General features: G+C 33.5%; 2 protein-coding genes across 2 annotated transcripts; one reads left to right on the forward strand and one right to left on the reverse strand.

The window, feature by feature from the left end:
* Positions 1–218: 218 nt before the first annotated feature.
* Positions 219–2,142, reverse strand: LOC105776003 (probable indole-3-pyruvate monooxygenase YUCCA10). The gene is made up of 4 exons (XM_012598474.2): positions 1,519–2,142; positions 1,132–1,365; positions 912–1,034; positions 219–392 (listed from the first exon to the last, which is right to left on the reverse strand). The coding sequence occupies exons 1-4, from the start codon at positions 2,140–2,142 to the stop codon at positions 219–221; spliced, it is 1,155 nt and encodes a 384-aa protein (XP_012453928.2).
* Positions 2,143–5,106: 2,964 nt separating this feature from the next.
* On the forward strand, positions 5,107–7,849 carry LOC105778146 (la protein 1). Its single transcript, XM_052621647.1, has 8 exons — positions 5,107–5,476; positions 5,587–5,745; positions 5,875–6,023; positions 6,181–6,275; positions 6,365–6,693; positions 6,789–6,936; positions 7,243–7,321; positions 7,435–7,849. Exons 1-8 carry the CDS (start codon positions 5,423–5,425, stop codon positions 7,511–7,513), a joined length of 1,092 nt encoding a protein of 363 aa, XP_052477607.1. The 5' UTR covers positions 5,107–5,422; the 3' UTR covers positions 7,514–7,849.
* Positions 7,850–17,121: the final 9,272 nt, after the last annotated feature.

Below are 17,121 nucleotides of genomic sequence, written 5' to 3' on the forward strand. Positions count from 1 at the left end.
ATTTACATATACTAATTTTAAAATTAATATCTAAAGAAACATGTATAGTGTATGAATTCAATAAGGAAAATTTAAAATTCAAGAGCATATATAAATATATGTTTATTATTGTATATAGACACACATAAGGTTCAATTTTATCACTTTGTTAAAGGTGATAGAACCCAGAATCATCATCAATACACAAAACCCCATTCTATAAGTGCTACACACTAACTCTAATCAGCAGTGATGTTTATGTATATATCATTGGCTATATTTTGTGCATCACTGGAAATACCTCTCAGTCCTCTTCTTGAAAATCCAGCATTGTAAATTCCATTTCCCCCTTTCCAGTGATACGGAAAGCTTCTTTTGGGCATTCCTTTCTCATCAAAACTTTCATAGCTTCCCTGCAATAATATTTAACCATTTAATATCTCATCGTAACTACCCAAATTTTAAGAAATTGCTTGCAAGTCAAGTTAAACAAAATATATTTTCTTTCTAAAAGATTTAGTATTTATTAGTATAATATATTTAGCATTTATTAGCATGGTTTATTTGACCTACTAATTTAGCCTATAAATAGGTTCTTTTGCAACCTTAGAAAATACATCCATTAAAAATTAGAAGTCATAACACATTTAGATAATTTTGTGTTTACGTTTTGAGGGTTCTTTATTTTCGGGGTTTAGTTTTTATCTCCATCTTTTGTACTCTTCGTTCTTTTGCCATTATAGTAAAATTATCTTTGTCCGTGGTTTTTTATCCTTTTTGGAGGGGTTTTTTCACGTTAAATTTATGTGTTCAATTTCTCAATTTATTCCGCTATTTTTTTTGTTACTTGTTGCTTAATCGGGTCCATTCTAACAACTACAATATACATACATAGGAAAATAAAGAGGAAGGGAAACGTTTTGATATTATACCTTAAGCCAATTCCGGACTGTGCTTTTATAACCAGTGGCAAAAACAATGGCATCGAACTGTACTGTCGCGCCATTTGTAAACACAACCTCATTATCTTTTATGCATTCCATACCAGGTAAAACCTTAACAAATGATCAAAGTTACCATTTATCTAATTTTTACAAAATCATGGGTTATAGATATTTAGATGGCTTAAAAACCGGTATACTATTTACTTACCTTGATTTCTCCACTTTTAATTTTACTAATGGTTCCAACATCAATGACTGGGGACCGACCTGTTGTTTCCTTAAGATGGAATGGCCCCTTCGTTGGCATTCGAATACCATATTTCGAAAGCTTCCCATATCTTAATCTACTAATCGCCACAGTGATTATATCCACTGCTTTGCATGGGAGGTATTGTGACATGATCATTGCCATTTTCACCATCTCTTTGGTTAGCACATGTACCTATAAATTACATTCAAATCCAGTTCATCTTCAAGAAGTTTACGTCGAAACAAAAGGACTGAGAAAAATATTGTAAAGATAGAGAACAGAATGAAAAGTTTTGTAAACAAAAAAGAATGGACATCATTAATTTTATGAGGGTTTTGTTCTTACCGGATTACGAACGACAATGGAAGTGTTGGCACCCCAATTCCAAAGATCGTAAGCAATCTCCATGCCAGAGTTTCCACAACCAACAACTAGAACATCTTTGCCTCTAAATTTCCTCCCATTTTCATATTGGTTAGAGTGGATGTATTCCCCTCCATAGCTATCAAGACCATCGATATCAGGGATTGTACCTTGGCTATTTTCGCCACTGGCTACTACAAGAAACCTCGACGTATACACCTCAGTCTCGATCACATTGTCGGTAGTCGTCATGTTCTTGACAACAATCTGCCATTTTTCAGCGTCCGAATCATAAATAACTGACTCAACGGATCGGAGATATCTTGGGGTTATGCCAAAGTGTGAGACGTAATTGTCTAAGTAATCTATAAACCCATTTTTGGGAACATAAGTTGGTGCATTAGGTGGGAAATCCATGTATGGAAGGTGGCAAAATTGCTTTGCTAAGTGAAGTTTGAGGCGATCATATGACCTTTTCTTCCAAAGAGAAGCATAGCAATCCTCTCTTTCCAACACAATGTTGGGGATCGAAAGGCGGTTCAGGCAAGCCGAGGTGGCTAGGCCGGCAGGGCCTGCTCCCACAATAACAACCATTGTTTCCTCCATGCTTTAAGGTTTGTATCGTGTCACTTTACTTGAAAATTTATTCGTCTTGTCTGGTTGTTTACTTTGCATGCAAAGATAAGAGACGATAAAATCTAAGGATACGATAAATTTTAATGATTGGGCGTCTTTTATATTTGAAAAAAAATCAATTCAATGAGTATTTGTTCTTGAAAATCTTATAAAATAAAGAAATATTTAAAGAAAACTAAATGCATATTTGTATAAACATGAGCCTATTTGTTTGAAACCTACAAAGTTGTTACTTTAAACTGTGTCTAAATATATCTATTAGTTTAATTGAAAACAAATAAAAAAATTAAGAAATAATTAGAACCCTTATTGGCTAGGTTCAACAATATTTTGAACATGAGAATTTGTTTGAATTGTTTTATTTTTAAAACCCTTAATTTTAAATTATGGTTATTAACATATTAGCACCTAATTAAATATATTATTTTATTAGTTTTATGGCCCATGCACAGGTTGATGGTTATTATATATTAAGATGTGAAAATTTACTAATAAGCTGGATTAATATATATATTGTAAATTTAAAGATAAGAATAAATTAACTTGTAATAATCATTTAGTATTAAAGAATGTTCCCAATATTTGTAAAACAAAGAGAGAAAAGAATGCTATGAAATTATTTAATAACTATTGTTATACCCATTTTGCCGGCCCAGTTAACAAATAAAATAAATAAACTCAAGTCCAAAAAATCCAAATTACAATACATACCCAAACAGCCCAACTAAACCCAACTAAACCCTAGCACCTCCAGCACAGCATCCAGCCGCCGCACGACTTGGAACCAGCCCTCCTCCACGCGCGCCACGCCTTGTGCCACACCTCCACGTTTATACCTGTAAAAGGACTAGGATAGTCCAATAGCAACACAAACAGTGTAAAAGTAGGGAAAATAGGAAATTTCGGGCTATAAAAAGGCCCCAAATTTATGTATTTGATACACACGGATGAATAAAAAAAGTAGAGAAAAATCAATTCAAATACAAGCCATTTTTGAAGGTAGATGTTTTACCTTCTGTTTTTTTATTTTGTTTTTTTATTTATTTTTTAAATTGGAAACAAAAAAGAAAAGGGTAAAGATCGTACCTTTTTGGCGAAAATCGGTGATTTTTGGGTCTGGGAGTCGAAAAAACAAAACAAATATATATTTGAAATTTTTGGCCATCATGAAGGCGACACTGTCGCGGTGATCATGGCCATGTGGTGGTGCAAGCACCGAGTCCTACCGGGATCTGGAAAGAGAGGAGGGGCTTTGAGAGGATTTTTGAAGGTTTTTTTTGAGAAAGGAATAAAATGTTTTTTTTGACAAAAAAAGTTGATTTATAAAGCTTATTAAAACGGTGTCGTTTTGATTTAAAGCACCAGGCGCAAAACGGCGCCGTTTCAGGCCCTTGACCCGCGTGTTGACCCGACCTAGGGGGAGGATCCGCGCGTTTTGTCCCAAGGGTAAATTTTCATAAATGGTCCTCTCTCTTTTGTGGCGTGTTCAAATAAGTTCTTTTCTTTTCTTTTTTAAATTTCGCCCTTTAATTTGTTTCTCGTTTTATTTTAGTCCATGTTGCAACACAACATTTTGGAGGGTTGAGAATATTTCCAAATTAACTCTCATGTCATTCGCGCATTGCACATTGGCTGTTTTATTTACATTATTCCCCAATTAATTTCGTTTTAGTTGCAATCTAATCTTTTTCTTTTTTTTTGTGTTTTTTTAAATTAGTTTAATATTTTCATTAATATTAGGATTATTGTTGTTGTTATTATAATTATTATTATTACTACTTTCATTATTATTAATATTATTACTATTACTGCTATTATTGATAATATTATTTGCTTATATATTTTCCTATTATATATACATTACTTTATTTTATATGTATTATTGTTTTAAATTACTTTTAAAATCTCATATAATATATTATTATTAATATTGTTTGAATTTATTCTACAATATATTCTCCAAATTCACTCATTACATATTTTTAGATTTGTATAAATATATATATTTTTTACGTAATATTATTTATGCATACATATTTCATATTAAATTATTTTCATTATACATACATAATCTATTGTTAATTTCGTATTGTTATATAGATATTTTATTTCTTTCAAATATTTTAACATCTTTAATTCATTTCAACTTATTTTAATATTGTTAATTTATTTAAATTTATTTTAATATTTTAATTTACATATATTATATTTATTTCTTAAATTATGCTTAAATTTGTATATTTCGTTAGTGTTTATGTAAAATTGCTTGATTTTAATTAGTTTCTACTTATTAGCCAATGTGAGTATTTACATGAGATTATTGTTGCTATGTGTATTACTTGCTTGTATTTATCTGCCGTTCATTTGATTAATGTATAATTTATTAACAAATTATCCTTTTGCGTTGCATATTGTCATTTAATCACCTTACATTTTTCATTCAAAGATTTATAAAATAAGACTCGGTATCCAAGATTCTCGAGAAGATTGTGCCCTAACTTACTGGACCTCAATCTTCCTCGTTGAATTTAAGTAATCGGGTATTCTTTTTTAATTAAAGCAAAGATTCCAAATTAAAGCTTATCTCGACGATTCAAAATATTATGTCTTAACTTATTGGATATAGCATTATGTTATCTCGAGACGAAGTTTTTAAATAAAGGAAAACTCGTGTGCCGTCTTTGAAATTTCAAGGAGTCGCACCCCAACTTATGGGGTTTTCGATTTCTTCATTGAAGCAAGAAGACTGAATTTTTTTAATTTTCAAATTAATAAATTTCAATAAAAATTTTAAAAATAAAATTGTTTTTTTTAATCTTTTTCATTCGACCTTAACACATTTCATTACAGCCTTATTTCGTGGGCCCCACCTATTTATCTGTTTGGTTGGGTGTAATGCATTGTTACGGGTTTATTACATAACGTGTGTATTCCTGCTGAATGACCAATTTCTATTCCCTTTTGGAACCTCAGTTTAGCTCCGTTTAACCCTCCCGATTGTGATTTGTCCTGTTTTACCCTCCCAACCCCCGAAAGCCACCTCCACCCTCTCCCTCCCAACATCAAACAGCAGTTCCCGATTTCTATTCCTGTTTCACTTTCATTTGGTTGTTTATTTTTAGAACTCTCATTTGACAGTGAATTACCAAAAAAGTGGTTAGTTTGGCATTGATTTGTCCGTTTTCAAAGATGAGAAGCCATTTGAATTTAAGGGATGTGAAGGCGGAAGAAGTGCGAGAGGCTACTTTGGATGCCGTTGCTGAAACTCTCAGAACTTCCTCTTCCCTCAGGGTTTCTGAAGATGGTAAGTTTTATCAAAATCGAAAATGAAGATAAAAAAGGAGAATTTCTTCACTTTTTCTCGGAAGCTAAGCCAAACAAAGATTTTTTTTTTCCACATAATTTTAAATGCAGGTTTCGATCTTTCAGGGAAGAAAAGTTGGTAGAAGCACCGCACTATTTGAGCCTGAAGAATTGTTAGAGCAATTAGACAGTAGAACAATTGCTGCATCACCATTTGAGTTTAATGTCAAGATGGAAGATGTAGAAGCCTTTTTTGGTAAATATGCTAAGGTATTTGCTCAATGGTTGTTTTCTTATCTATTGTTATTTTACTCATTTGATAACTGATTATGTGTTTTAAGGGTTATAAATATGTTTGCGGTTCAATGTAAACTGATTGCCTTCTTACTTTTCTTGTAGGTAACTAGTGTGAGGTTACCTCGTCATGTAGCAAACAAAAAGTATTTTTGTGGCACTGCTTTGATTGAATTCTCAGCTGAGGAAGATGCACAAAAGGTTTTGGAGCAAAGCTTGGTTTATGCAGGCGCTGAATTGCAACTGAAACCTAAGTAAGTATTACTCGCCACCGTGCATTCTGTTGCAATTTGTTTTGGTAATTGTGTTATACTGTGAAATGGATAGAAAGCACTGTTGACTTTTAGTGTAGGGTTGTTGCTCTTACAATTGTATGTTCTGATGTGATTGTTCGTACAATGTTCTTTTCAGGAAGGATTTTGATGCTATAAGAGAAGAAGAAGCAGAAGAATATGAGGATAATCATCCAGTCACAGGTTCGAATAGAGATAACCGTTCGAATGCAGAGGATAAGTAAGTAATTAATCACAATCTTTAACTGGCATTAGTTTTTTTATTGCCATAATGTTTGTAATTAAAGTCCATGTAATGGTTTGTCACAAATACCCCAAGGGCTTGGTTGTTGCATTTGCATTGAAGAACATTTCAGGTGGGGACTCTGCAGAGAAAAATGGTTCTGATGAACCTGCAAAGGATGGTGCTACTGAGAAGAATGAAGAGAAGACTACAGAAAATGACGAAGATAACAAAGATAAGGTTGATGATAAACAACCTGTGTCGGGTGACGAAACGGAGAACAAAAGTCCCGTCCAGAAGGATGAGGGAACAGAACATAAAAACACTGCATCTGTTTTCAAAGACGAGATGAATGTTGTTTTACGGGAAGATTTGAAGGAGGCCTTCCAAAAATTTGGTACTGTGAAGGTAGATATCTCTCTTTTTTCTTAAATATTTGACATTGTACTAGGCAGTTGTATCTTAACGTTCTTACTCATGACATATATTCTTTACATGTGAAGTATATTGACTTAAAAGCTGGTGAGGAGAAGGGTTACATTCGGTTTGATGAACCTGAAGTAGCCCAGAAAGCTCGTGCTGCTGCAGTTCTGGCTAATGAAGGTGGTCTGGTTGTCAAAAATTTCATTGCCACTTTAGAACCAGTTACTGGTGAGGAAAGAAAAAAAATTTCCATTTGATTTAATTTCCCATTTTTGTTGCATGTTGATCCCAATATTGACTAACATTCATCTTGCATAGAAGGAATAATATGTAATACAAGAGGAACTAATGACTTTTGGTCAATAATATGAACCTGATATATTAGATGAGCAACTGATAAAAGTGCTGGGTAATATGTTTAGGTGATGCTGAGAGAATATTATGTAATACAAGAGGAACTAATGACTTTAGGTCAATGATATGAATCTGATATATTAGATGAGCAACTGATAAATTGCCGGGTAATATTTTTAGGTGATGCCGAGAGAGAATATTGGAGTTTACTTCGAAGTAACCAAGAAAAGCACCGTGGAAACAAGCGCTTCCAAGGAAGGTCAGTGCCGATAAACGTATTCTACAGCTTTTGTTATTTAGTTTGGATAAGCAAGTCCCTTTTCAATGTTGTTCTTTCTTCTGTTTAAATTCAACTGTTACTCCTTTTATTAGGGGAGGAAAGCACTTCAGAGGCGGAAAGCGTGGCCGGGGAAGAGAAAACTATTCACCAAACAAAGCTAGAAGAAGTTGAGGGACATGAGAGTGATCCATCTATGCACGTTAGATGGATTTATGGGGAGAGCGGCCACACAATAAGCCATGGGTGCTTGTTTATTTCCTGGTTTATGCCTTTTACTTAGGGTCTGTTTGATTGCCAGTAAAATATTTTCCGTAAAATGATTTCGAAAAAATGTTTTACTTTTCTGTAAAATGATTTATTGGAAAATATTTTCTGGTGTTTGATTGAATCTGTGTAAAATATTTTCGGCTGTTTGGCAGATTTCTTGGAAATATTTTTCGAAAAAATTGTTTTTACATATATTGATATATATTAATAAATTTTTATATTTTAAATTATTTTTACATATATTGCAATGATTTATTTATAATAATACTCAATTATTAAGCTACAATATTAATTGTTATAAATTGAAAAAAATTAATATAAAATAAATTATTTGTAATTGTGTTAAAAAAATAAGTATTGAATAATTAAAAAAACAAGTTATTGGAAAATCGATAAACAGAAGCAATTTTTTACCGGAAATGAAGGAATGAATGAAGGAGGCGATAGAGAGGAGAGCACGAAAAATGTCTTACGGAAATTGAAAGGGTAAGACATTTTCCCTAAAATGTAACCCATTTTCCCTTGTTTTGGAGTTCATTTTCCAAATGGAAAATGTTTTCCGCCAATCAAACGCTGAAAAAGTTGAAAATAATTTTTCAGAAAATCAATTCTTTCAATCAAACAGACCCTTAGTTTAGATCGCTAGCCATATGATTTTAACAGTCCTATTTTCATTCCCTTCAAAATTTTAATATACGAGTTCGCAGTCTCTTTCACAACCTTTGATCGTTTGACCGTAAATTTTAGAACAAAGGTAAGTTTCATTTGGAATATTTGTACTATATTTATTTATTTACTTACTAGTAAAAGAAATTAAGTCAAGAATAATTAGTTAATGTTATTTTATTTTATTTTTAAAATTATCCTACTTTTAAAAGAACTTGTTCTGTTTCGAAAAAAAGGAAATATGGAAAATAATTGCTTTTGGGACATTAATTTAATGAAAAGGAAAAATAAACTTTAAATTTAAATAATTATTTTAAATTATATTTTATAGTATTATATATTATGATTTTAGTAAATTCATATATTTTATTAAATTATATATTTTATTAAATTATATTTAATAATAATTATGTTAAAATATGATTAAATTATTTATTATTTATATTAATAATCTTATTAAAATTTAATAACAATAACAATAATCATTTACTTAAAAAAAATACTGCTAAGGGTATTCTAGTCATTTTAGTTTTTTTCCTTATGCTATTACACCTCTATTCCATTCAACCAAACAAAAGAATTACCTATTACGCCTCTATTCCATTACTCATCTATTCTATTACACCTCTATTTCATTACAACGAACCAAAACATGCCCTAAATAATTAATTCGGTACTAATTTTGGGCGTTATGAGGGTGCTAATCCTTCCTCGTACGTAACTGACTCCCGAACCCGTTTTCTAAAACTCGCAGACCAAAATCGCTTTTAGGTGATCCAATCACACTTCAATAAAACATTGATAGCGACTTCCCATTTTCATTTTCGTTTTCAAAATAAAAAAGTCAACCCCGTTTTTCGAAAAATGGTTTCGACAACTATAAATATCATATTGTTAGCTATTAATTTTAATAAAATTATATACAAAACACGGATAATAATTACTTAATAAATTAAGGGCAAAATTACCCATAATGTCGTATGATAACCTAGTAGGATTAGATCTCTCATCAACGTGGTATGATGACCCAGCAGGATAGTAGGCCCAATAAGCAAAAGGGTCGAACTACTTCATCGGTGGCTCCAAGTATGGCTGGGGAGGCTGGGATCATGAGGATGACCTTGCAGATGTCTTCTTTAATGTCTAATCGGTCCTTCTGCTAGTTCACCCATAATATTATAGTGGAATGACTTTGTGAACAAATGAATTTATAATTAATAGGCGGAAAGTCGAAACTTAATTATAAATCATTTGAGCCTTAACTATATATGTCCAATCGGTCCCATTGCTAGCTCGTTGAAACTAGAAATGAATTGCGTGTTTGAATAGAAATGAACAGAATGAACAGAAAAAAAGAAATGGAAAACATTTAGGAATGATTATGATTTTCTCTGAAATGGAAAAATAGAATCATTTGAAAATAAATGTAGGTTTCCAAATATGGAAATGGAAATTTGCAATCCTATATAGGATTACTTAAAAATTGATGGAAGAATGCATTTTTATTTTTAGACTGTTTTGAAGTCCAAAAATGAAAATAAATCATTCAATCATAGTGAATATGTTGAGTTGTGACATATTAAACGAATTTTCTCGAAATTTTACCGATGGTAAAATCGTCAAAATTTTACTAGGGGAAAATCGTCAAAATTTTATCGATGTAAAATTGTGATGAGAAAATTATTTAATATGTAAATATTAAAGTTTATTTTGGAAAATAAAAAAAACTGAACTGGGTTGGATTACATTATAGAGTACTGGGTCAAAAAATCTCAGGAAGTACTCGTAATTGGGCTTGATGTGAGAGAGGCCGAAAACCCCTCATATAACATGAAGGGGCGGAAACCTTAGTAAAAATACAAGGGTGAGTTGTTCACCGTTCTCCTACTCTAAGTAGAATGTTGTTTTTCTATTTAAAATAAACATCTAGAACTCTACAAGAGTTTTACCTCTCTTCCTATAAATAGATAACACCGATAGAACTATTAACACAACTTTTGAGAGATTGTTATTCTGTGGAAAAATAGAGAGAATTTATTCTCAACTTTTAAATATATTTTTCCATAATAACAATTTTACTGGTTTCTATTAAAGAAGAGAGAATTTTTGTTTTCATCCCCAAAAAGAAAACTTTTTCTAGTTCTGTGTTTTGATTCAATTGGTTCGAGAGTTTTGTGTTTTGGTTCGAGCTCACACTCGAAGCAATTCGTGGTACGAGAATAGTGAAGAAGATCGTTTAGTTGAAAGCTAGAAAACATCAAGGATCTGTTTATCAAAAAACACATATGCATATTTAGTTAAGGCTTATTGTTATAAATATCACAAACTGGGTTGACTTTTAATTTTTTTAACTTTCCGCTGTAAATTGTTTTCAAACCAAAATTTTTCCAACATATTGGTCATAATTTTTTGATAAAATCATGTTGATTTAATCTATTTTGTATTGTCATTGTTTAAGTTAAATGTTGTTGAATTTCTTTATTTGAATGTTTTTTAGCACGCCTTTATTTTAGCAAATTAAATATAGTATTAGTGGAAATTTTTTGAACACCAGTATGCTTTAAGGAGAGCTTAACATTCGTATTTTTGTTTAGTGCACAGGTTAGATGAGGTTCGAGTGTAGTATCCCAACCACTCGGCCGATCGATCAGCCAAACCGGAATTTGCTACAATCACACAAAATTTTAATTAAGACATTAACAAGTGTATTAATGGTGATTAACAATAATAACTTTGATAAATAGTAACAATCAACTTACGCTGGAATAATTACAATGTTGTTCAACTCAGTTACAATAATTTCTAATCCTGAGATTTAGCCTATAGGTTGCCCTTATGCATGTTACAGTTTAGAGGAACAAGCTCACACAGGCTCAATAAATTCTGGCTTAATCCTTCTTTAACGTTTCGAATAGCCCATTTTACCTGAAAAGCATAACAAGAAGCTAGGTAAGTTTAAATTAACTTAGTGAGGTTTTAATATAACACACCCGATCATGATATTATTGTATGATATGACTTCAATAGACTGTTTTCATGTTTGACATTGTACAGCCCAATTTGCCCGGGCTCGCACCAAATAAAAATAGGGCCCAAAAACCCAAAAACCCAAAAACCCAAACCTTAAACCAAACCCAATACCCTAAAACAGACTTGACCCAAAATAATAAGATTACAGCCCAAAAAGAAAAAAAAAACTAAAGGCCCAACAAGCCCAAAACTAAAACATTTTCAAAAAAACCCTAGCCTCTATTGCACCTAACCCTAGCGCCGCACCTACCCTCTGCCGCTCATCAACTCTTCTGCCACCACCACCTGCTCGCGTCGCACGTCTCCGTCAATACCTGCAAACACGAAAAGGAAACAGAGACAGAAAATAGAAGAAAACAATAAACAATTCTTCTTTATGTTTCTCTTTGGGCTATATAAAAGCCAAGAGATTTGTGGGGGATTTTCTAAGATTTTTCTTCTTTCTTTCGCAAAGGCCAAACAATATAAAAGGGAATTCTCTTTTCTTTCTTTTGTAACATTTCACAAAAACAAGCAATATAAAAATCAAAGGTGATTGTCGCTTTGCATTTTTCTTTTCTTTTCTATCTCCTTTTATTGTTGTTTACTTTTATTTTTATTTTTTTAAAACACAGTTTACATTTGCAAAAAAAAAAAAAATATAAAGAGAGAAAAATACCTTTATCGATTTTTTCACCACCGTGTGCGGTGGCTGGCATGTGATGGCGCCACAATGGTATTCATGGCCGGACCTTAGGCCGGAGTTTGGACTGAAAGAGGGGAGGGGGAGAAAACTTTAAGTTTGTTTTTCTGAAATAACAAGGCAAATGAATTTTTTTCTAGAAAATTGGCTTAAATAGGCTACCAAAACCACGTCGTTTTGGGTAGCCTTCTCAGGCACCAAAACGGCGCCGTTTTACCTTGGATCAGACCGACCCGACCCGAACCGCTTAGGATCCGCATGTTTCTGGATAAAAGGGGTTATTTGCGCCCCTGGTCCTTACGCTTTTGAGGCTGTTTACGATTGGATCCTATTTTGTTTTTATTTTTCAATTTTGCCACAAAATTCCATTTTTTCTCGATTTCGTCCTCAATGAAGCTGTGCGTTTTAGAGGAGAAGTGAAATTTTCCCTTTCAGCCCCTCTATGTTATTCGCGCATTCAAATCAATCCCTCCTTTTTTATTTATTTCGAATCCGCCCCAAATTTCTGCCTTTTAATTCGATTTAGCCCTTTAAGCTTGCTATTTTATTTTTAATTAATAATAATATTATTATTATATTATTATTGATATTACAATCAAATATTTGTACATTATACATTTATATTCTATATGTTGTATCCTATATACGTATTAATGTATTTTGTTATTACATACATATTTTAAAACATATACATATATATATATACATATCTATATTTTATGATCTATGTATATATGCATGCATTTTATTATCTGAATATACATACATATTTTAGGATATATATATATATATAAGCATACATTTATCCCTTTATTATTATTTATGTACATATTTATGTATTTATATACTTCCCTAATATATATTATATTTTATACTTTATATTATGTATGTCCTATATATACGTTTTAATTTTCATATATACATACTTACATAATTTTTCATGTATAATAATTTCAAAAATGTATACATGCATATATTTTCCATATTTTCATAATTTTATACATATATGTACGTATTTATATATCTTTTGTATTTTTATGATTGTGTTAATTTTGTTCATTTTTCATATGTCTATTATTGTTTATTTTCTTACTTTAGTTTCATATTATTTGTTATTTTTCATATGTCGAAGGCGTCTCAAAAGGGCTCTATGAAAGAAATTTGGTACCAAAGAAGATTTTTCACATACAAGATGAAAGTGGAAGACTTTAGAATAACATTGATTCTGGTTGAAAAACATGACCAGGACTTGCCTGATCTCATGAGTTCAGACTAAAAAAAAAAATCAAAAAAATCAAAAAATCAAAAAAAATCAAAAAATCAAAAATAAAAATCAAAAATAAAAAAATCAAAGTCAAAAATAGGAGAAAAAGAAAAAAAAGAAAAAAGAAAAAGAAAAAGAAAAAGGAGAGGTCAAGGCGAAAACCCGTAAAGGGCGTTTTGACCAAAGGTGGATCTGAGTTGAAAACCCGAAAAAGGGCGACTCAAATTTTGAGCAAAATGGGGTATGAACATCACCGTTATCGAAGACTTCTAATGGGCATTGCTTCGCTATTGAGATCATTAATTACTTCATCAAATGGATAGAGGCTACTTCATCAAATGGATAGAGGCTACTTCATGGATCAAGGTCATCCTATACTGATACAGAATTTCAGAGAGGATGGTATTGGAAAATGCATTGAACTTAAATGGTAGCATGATAACTGAGGTCTGAAATCAATTCAGAAGCAGACACCACGTTTTGTCACCGAATTACCTAGAGGTGAACAAAGACTGGCATGAGAAATTACCATTTGCCCTCATTGTTCATCAAACATCTGTACTGGGGCAACACCTCTCTTTTGGTTTACAGGATTGAGGTAGTTTTACCTATTAAAATCCCCTCATTGCTTGTTGGAGGGATCCTATCGCGATGTGATCAGTTGGCCCTAGGAAAAGGGTTAGAAGCTATTCAACAGGGTCGGATGTACCATAAATAAATAATATAAGCCTATAATAAACAGGCTCGTCTCAGATAATTCCACGAGAGGGCTGGATGTTGAAAAAGATTCTTCCTTAATGAAAGGATTCTAAAGGTAAATGAATGCCAAACCAGAAATGTCTCTATATTGTAAAGAAGACCATTTTCAGAGGAGCACTGATCCTGAGTGAGATTTCCAATCCTATAAACTCGGATCCAGTTAAGAAACACTTCGTTTAAAGAAGAAGGAAGGACCAATGTGAGAACCTGCAAAGGGCACTTTGAGTCAAACAAAAAAACTTGAAAAAATGAATGAAAAAATGAAAAATGAAAAAAATGAAAAAGTAAAAATAGAAAGGCTAAAGGGAAAACCCGCAAAGGGCACCTTAGGCCAAAGGGGATTTGAGTTGAAAACCCGAAGGGCGGCTCAAATATTGATTAGAATGGGGCATGAAGTGATCAGATTGGGGCATGTGGTGATCTTGCTATATCTGAAAGGGTAAGGCGACGTCTTGGGGCATCAACAGAGTCATGTAGATCTCCTAAACACATGTCAAACTCAAGAAAGTCTTCAGAAAGTTTGTACAGAGAAGTTCAAGCTGCGATATCTAGGGCACCTAACCTTCATACTATTTATATATTGAATTTGTTGTTGTTCTTGGAATACTTCATTCTTTTTCAAGATACATGTTCCAATCAATTCCTCTTTTATTCTTGCTACCCTTGATAATTCATTCATTTCGAGCTATGCTCTCAAATCAATTCTATTTTATCTATCGTTATGTTCTTTTTACAAGCATGTTGCATTAGAATAATGATTAATGGACTAATAATACTTTCACAATGGAAGTTTTGCATATTACTCTAAAAGTTTCTAAATAATATAGGAACCTGAAACAGGACTATTGTTTAGAAAATACCAAGTTTAAAGGGCGAAATATCTAAGAAGGATGAGTCTAAGTTAAAGACTATCTTTTCAGATTTTGTTGTCCAAACATTGATTGAACAAAATGACAAGATGTTGTTTTGGTGACAAAGCTTCAATGAACAAACAAGCGATGTTCACCAAGCAATAAGAAAAGGTTTTCTCGGAGAAGAAAATTTTGCAATTGTGCTTGAGCATTTGGTATGACACTTTGGGAATAGGGTAAAGGACCAAAGAGCTTCACATTCTGTATCCTTAAATTGCGATAGGAGAAGATTGAGAAAAGCCATATCTTTCTACCTTTGGGTTACAGTGGGAGATTGATGGTACAAATTTTGCGCCCCAATGGATTAAACTTTGAGGTTCACAGTGGGGAGCAACCTGGCTAAATGTTTCTTCAGAAATGCCAGTCGAGCAAGAAGGCGTTGTAAGACGTCAGTGATAAGACAATGAGCAATAACGACTCAAACATTAAAAATGGATCATTCTCATGACATTCTGCATTCATTCAAATGTCATTCATACACATCTAGTTAGGAGCATTTGATTCATTCTGATCATGTCATCCTAATCACTAGGCATAATTAGGTTCATAAAATAGAACATACAGGTCATGTTCCCTAGAGAACAGATCAATGAAGATAGCAGATCTTGTCTTCCTGTATTTGGCAGCAGAAAAGATCGGAGATAGCAGATCTTATCTTCATGTATTTGGCAGCGGAGGAGATCGAGGATAGCAGATCTTGTCCTCCTGTAATTGGCAGCGGAGGGGATCGAAGATAGCAGATATTGTCTTCCTGTATTTGGCAGCGGGAGGGATCGAAGATAGCAGATCTTGTCTTCCTGTATTTGGCAGCGGAGGGGATCGAAGATAGCAGATCTTGTCTTCCTGTATTTGGCAGCGGAGGGGATCGAAGATAACATATCTTGTCTTCCTGTATTTGGCAGCAGAGGAGATCGATGATAGCAGATCTTGTCTTCCTATAATTGGCAGCGGAGGGGATCGAAGATAGCAGATCTTGTCTTTTTGTATTTGGCAGCGGAAGGGATCAAAGATAGCAGATCTTGTCTTCCTGTATTTGGCAGCGGAGGGGATCGAAGATAGCAGATCTTATTTTCCTGTAATTGGCAGCGGAAGGGATCGAAGATAGCAAATCTTGTCTTCCTGTATTTGGCAGCGAAGGAGATCGAAGATAGCAGATCTTGTCTTCTTGTATTTGGCAGCGGAAGAGGTCGAAGGTAGCAGATCTTGTCTTCCTGTATTTGGCAACGGAGGAGATCGAAGATAGCAGATCTTGTTTTCCTGTATTTGACAGCGGAAGAGATCGAAGATAGTAGATCTTGTTTTCCTGTATTTGACAGCGGAGGAGATCGAAGATAGCAGACATTGTCTTCCTGTATTTGGCAGCGGAGTAGATCGAAGATAGCAGATCTTGTCTTCCTGTATTTGGCAGCGAAGGAGATCGAAGATAGCAGATCTTGTCTTTCTGTATTTAGTAGTGGAGTAGATCGAAGATGGTGAATCTTATCTTCCCAATACAGTGGAGAAGCAGATTTAAGCCATTAGTCCTATCATCCTAAGCAGTAGTGGAGTAGGTTGAAGATTGCAAATTCTGTCACCCTAAGCAGTAGTGGAGCAAATCGAAAATGGTGAATCTTATCTTCCCAATACAGTGGAGAAGCGGATTTAAGCCATTAGTCCTATCACCCTAAGCAGTAGTGGGGTAGGTTGAAGATTGCAGATTCTGTCACCCTAAGCAGTAGTGGAGCAGATCGAAGATGGTGAATCTTATCTTCCCAATACAGTGGAGAAGCAGATTTAAGCCATTAGTCCTATCACTCTAAGTAGTAGTGGAGTATGTCAAAGACTGTAGATTCTATCCCCCTAATCAGTAGTGGAGCAGATCAACAATAACGAATCTTACTGCGAACCTCACCCCCTGAAGCTACAACAGAATGGATTGAAGCTACATGTCTCGTCTTTTTGAAGTGCAGTAGAGTGGATCGAAACAATAAGACGCAGTGGACTGGAATGAAGCTACTTGAAAAGAAGAAAGGCACCAAGAGGTCAAGACTCGGCGAGACCGGGCAAATTTGGTCTTTCTTAGTCTTTGCTCTGTTATCGTTACACGACAACGAGTAAAGAGGGGCAGCTGTACAGCCCAATTTGCCCGGGCTCGCACCAAATAAAAATAGGGCCCAAAAACCCAAACCTTAAACCAAACCCAATACCCTAAAACAGACCT

The sequence above is a fragment of the Gossypium raimondii genome, chromosome 10 (genome assembly GCF_025698545.1).
Source record: "Gossypium raimondii isolate GPD5lz chromosome 10, ASM2569854v1, whole genome shotgun sequence".
In the NCBI taxonomy this organism is placed as follows: Eukaryota; Viridiplantae; Streptophyta; class Magnoliopsida; order Malvales; family Malvaceae; genus Gossypium; species Gossypium raimondii.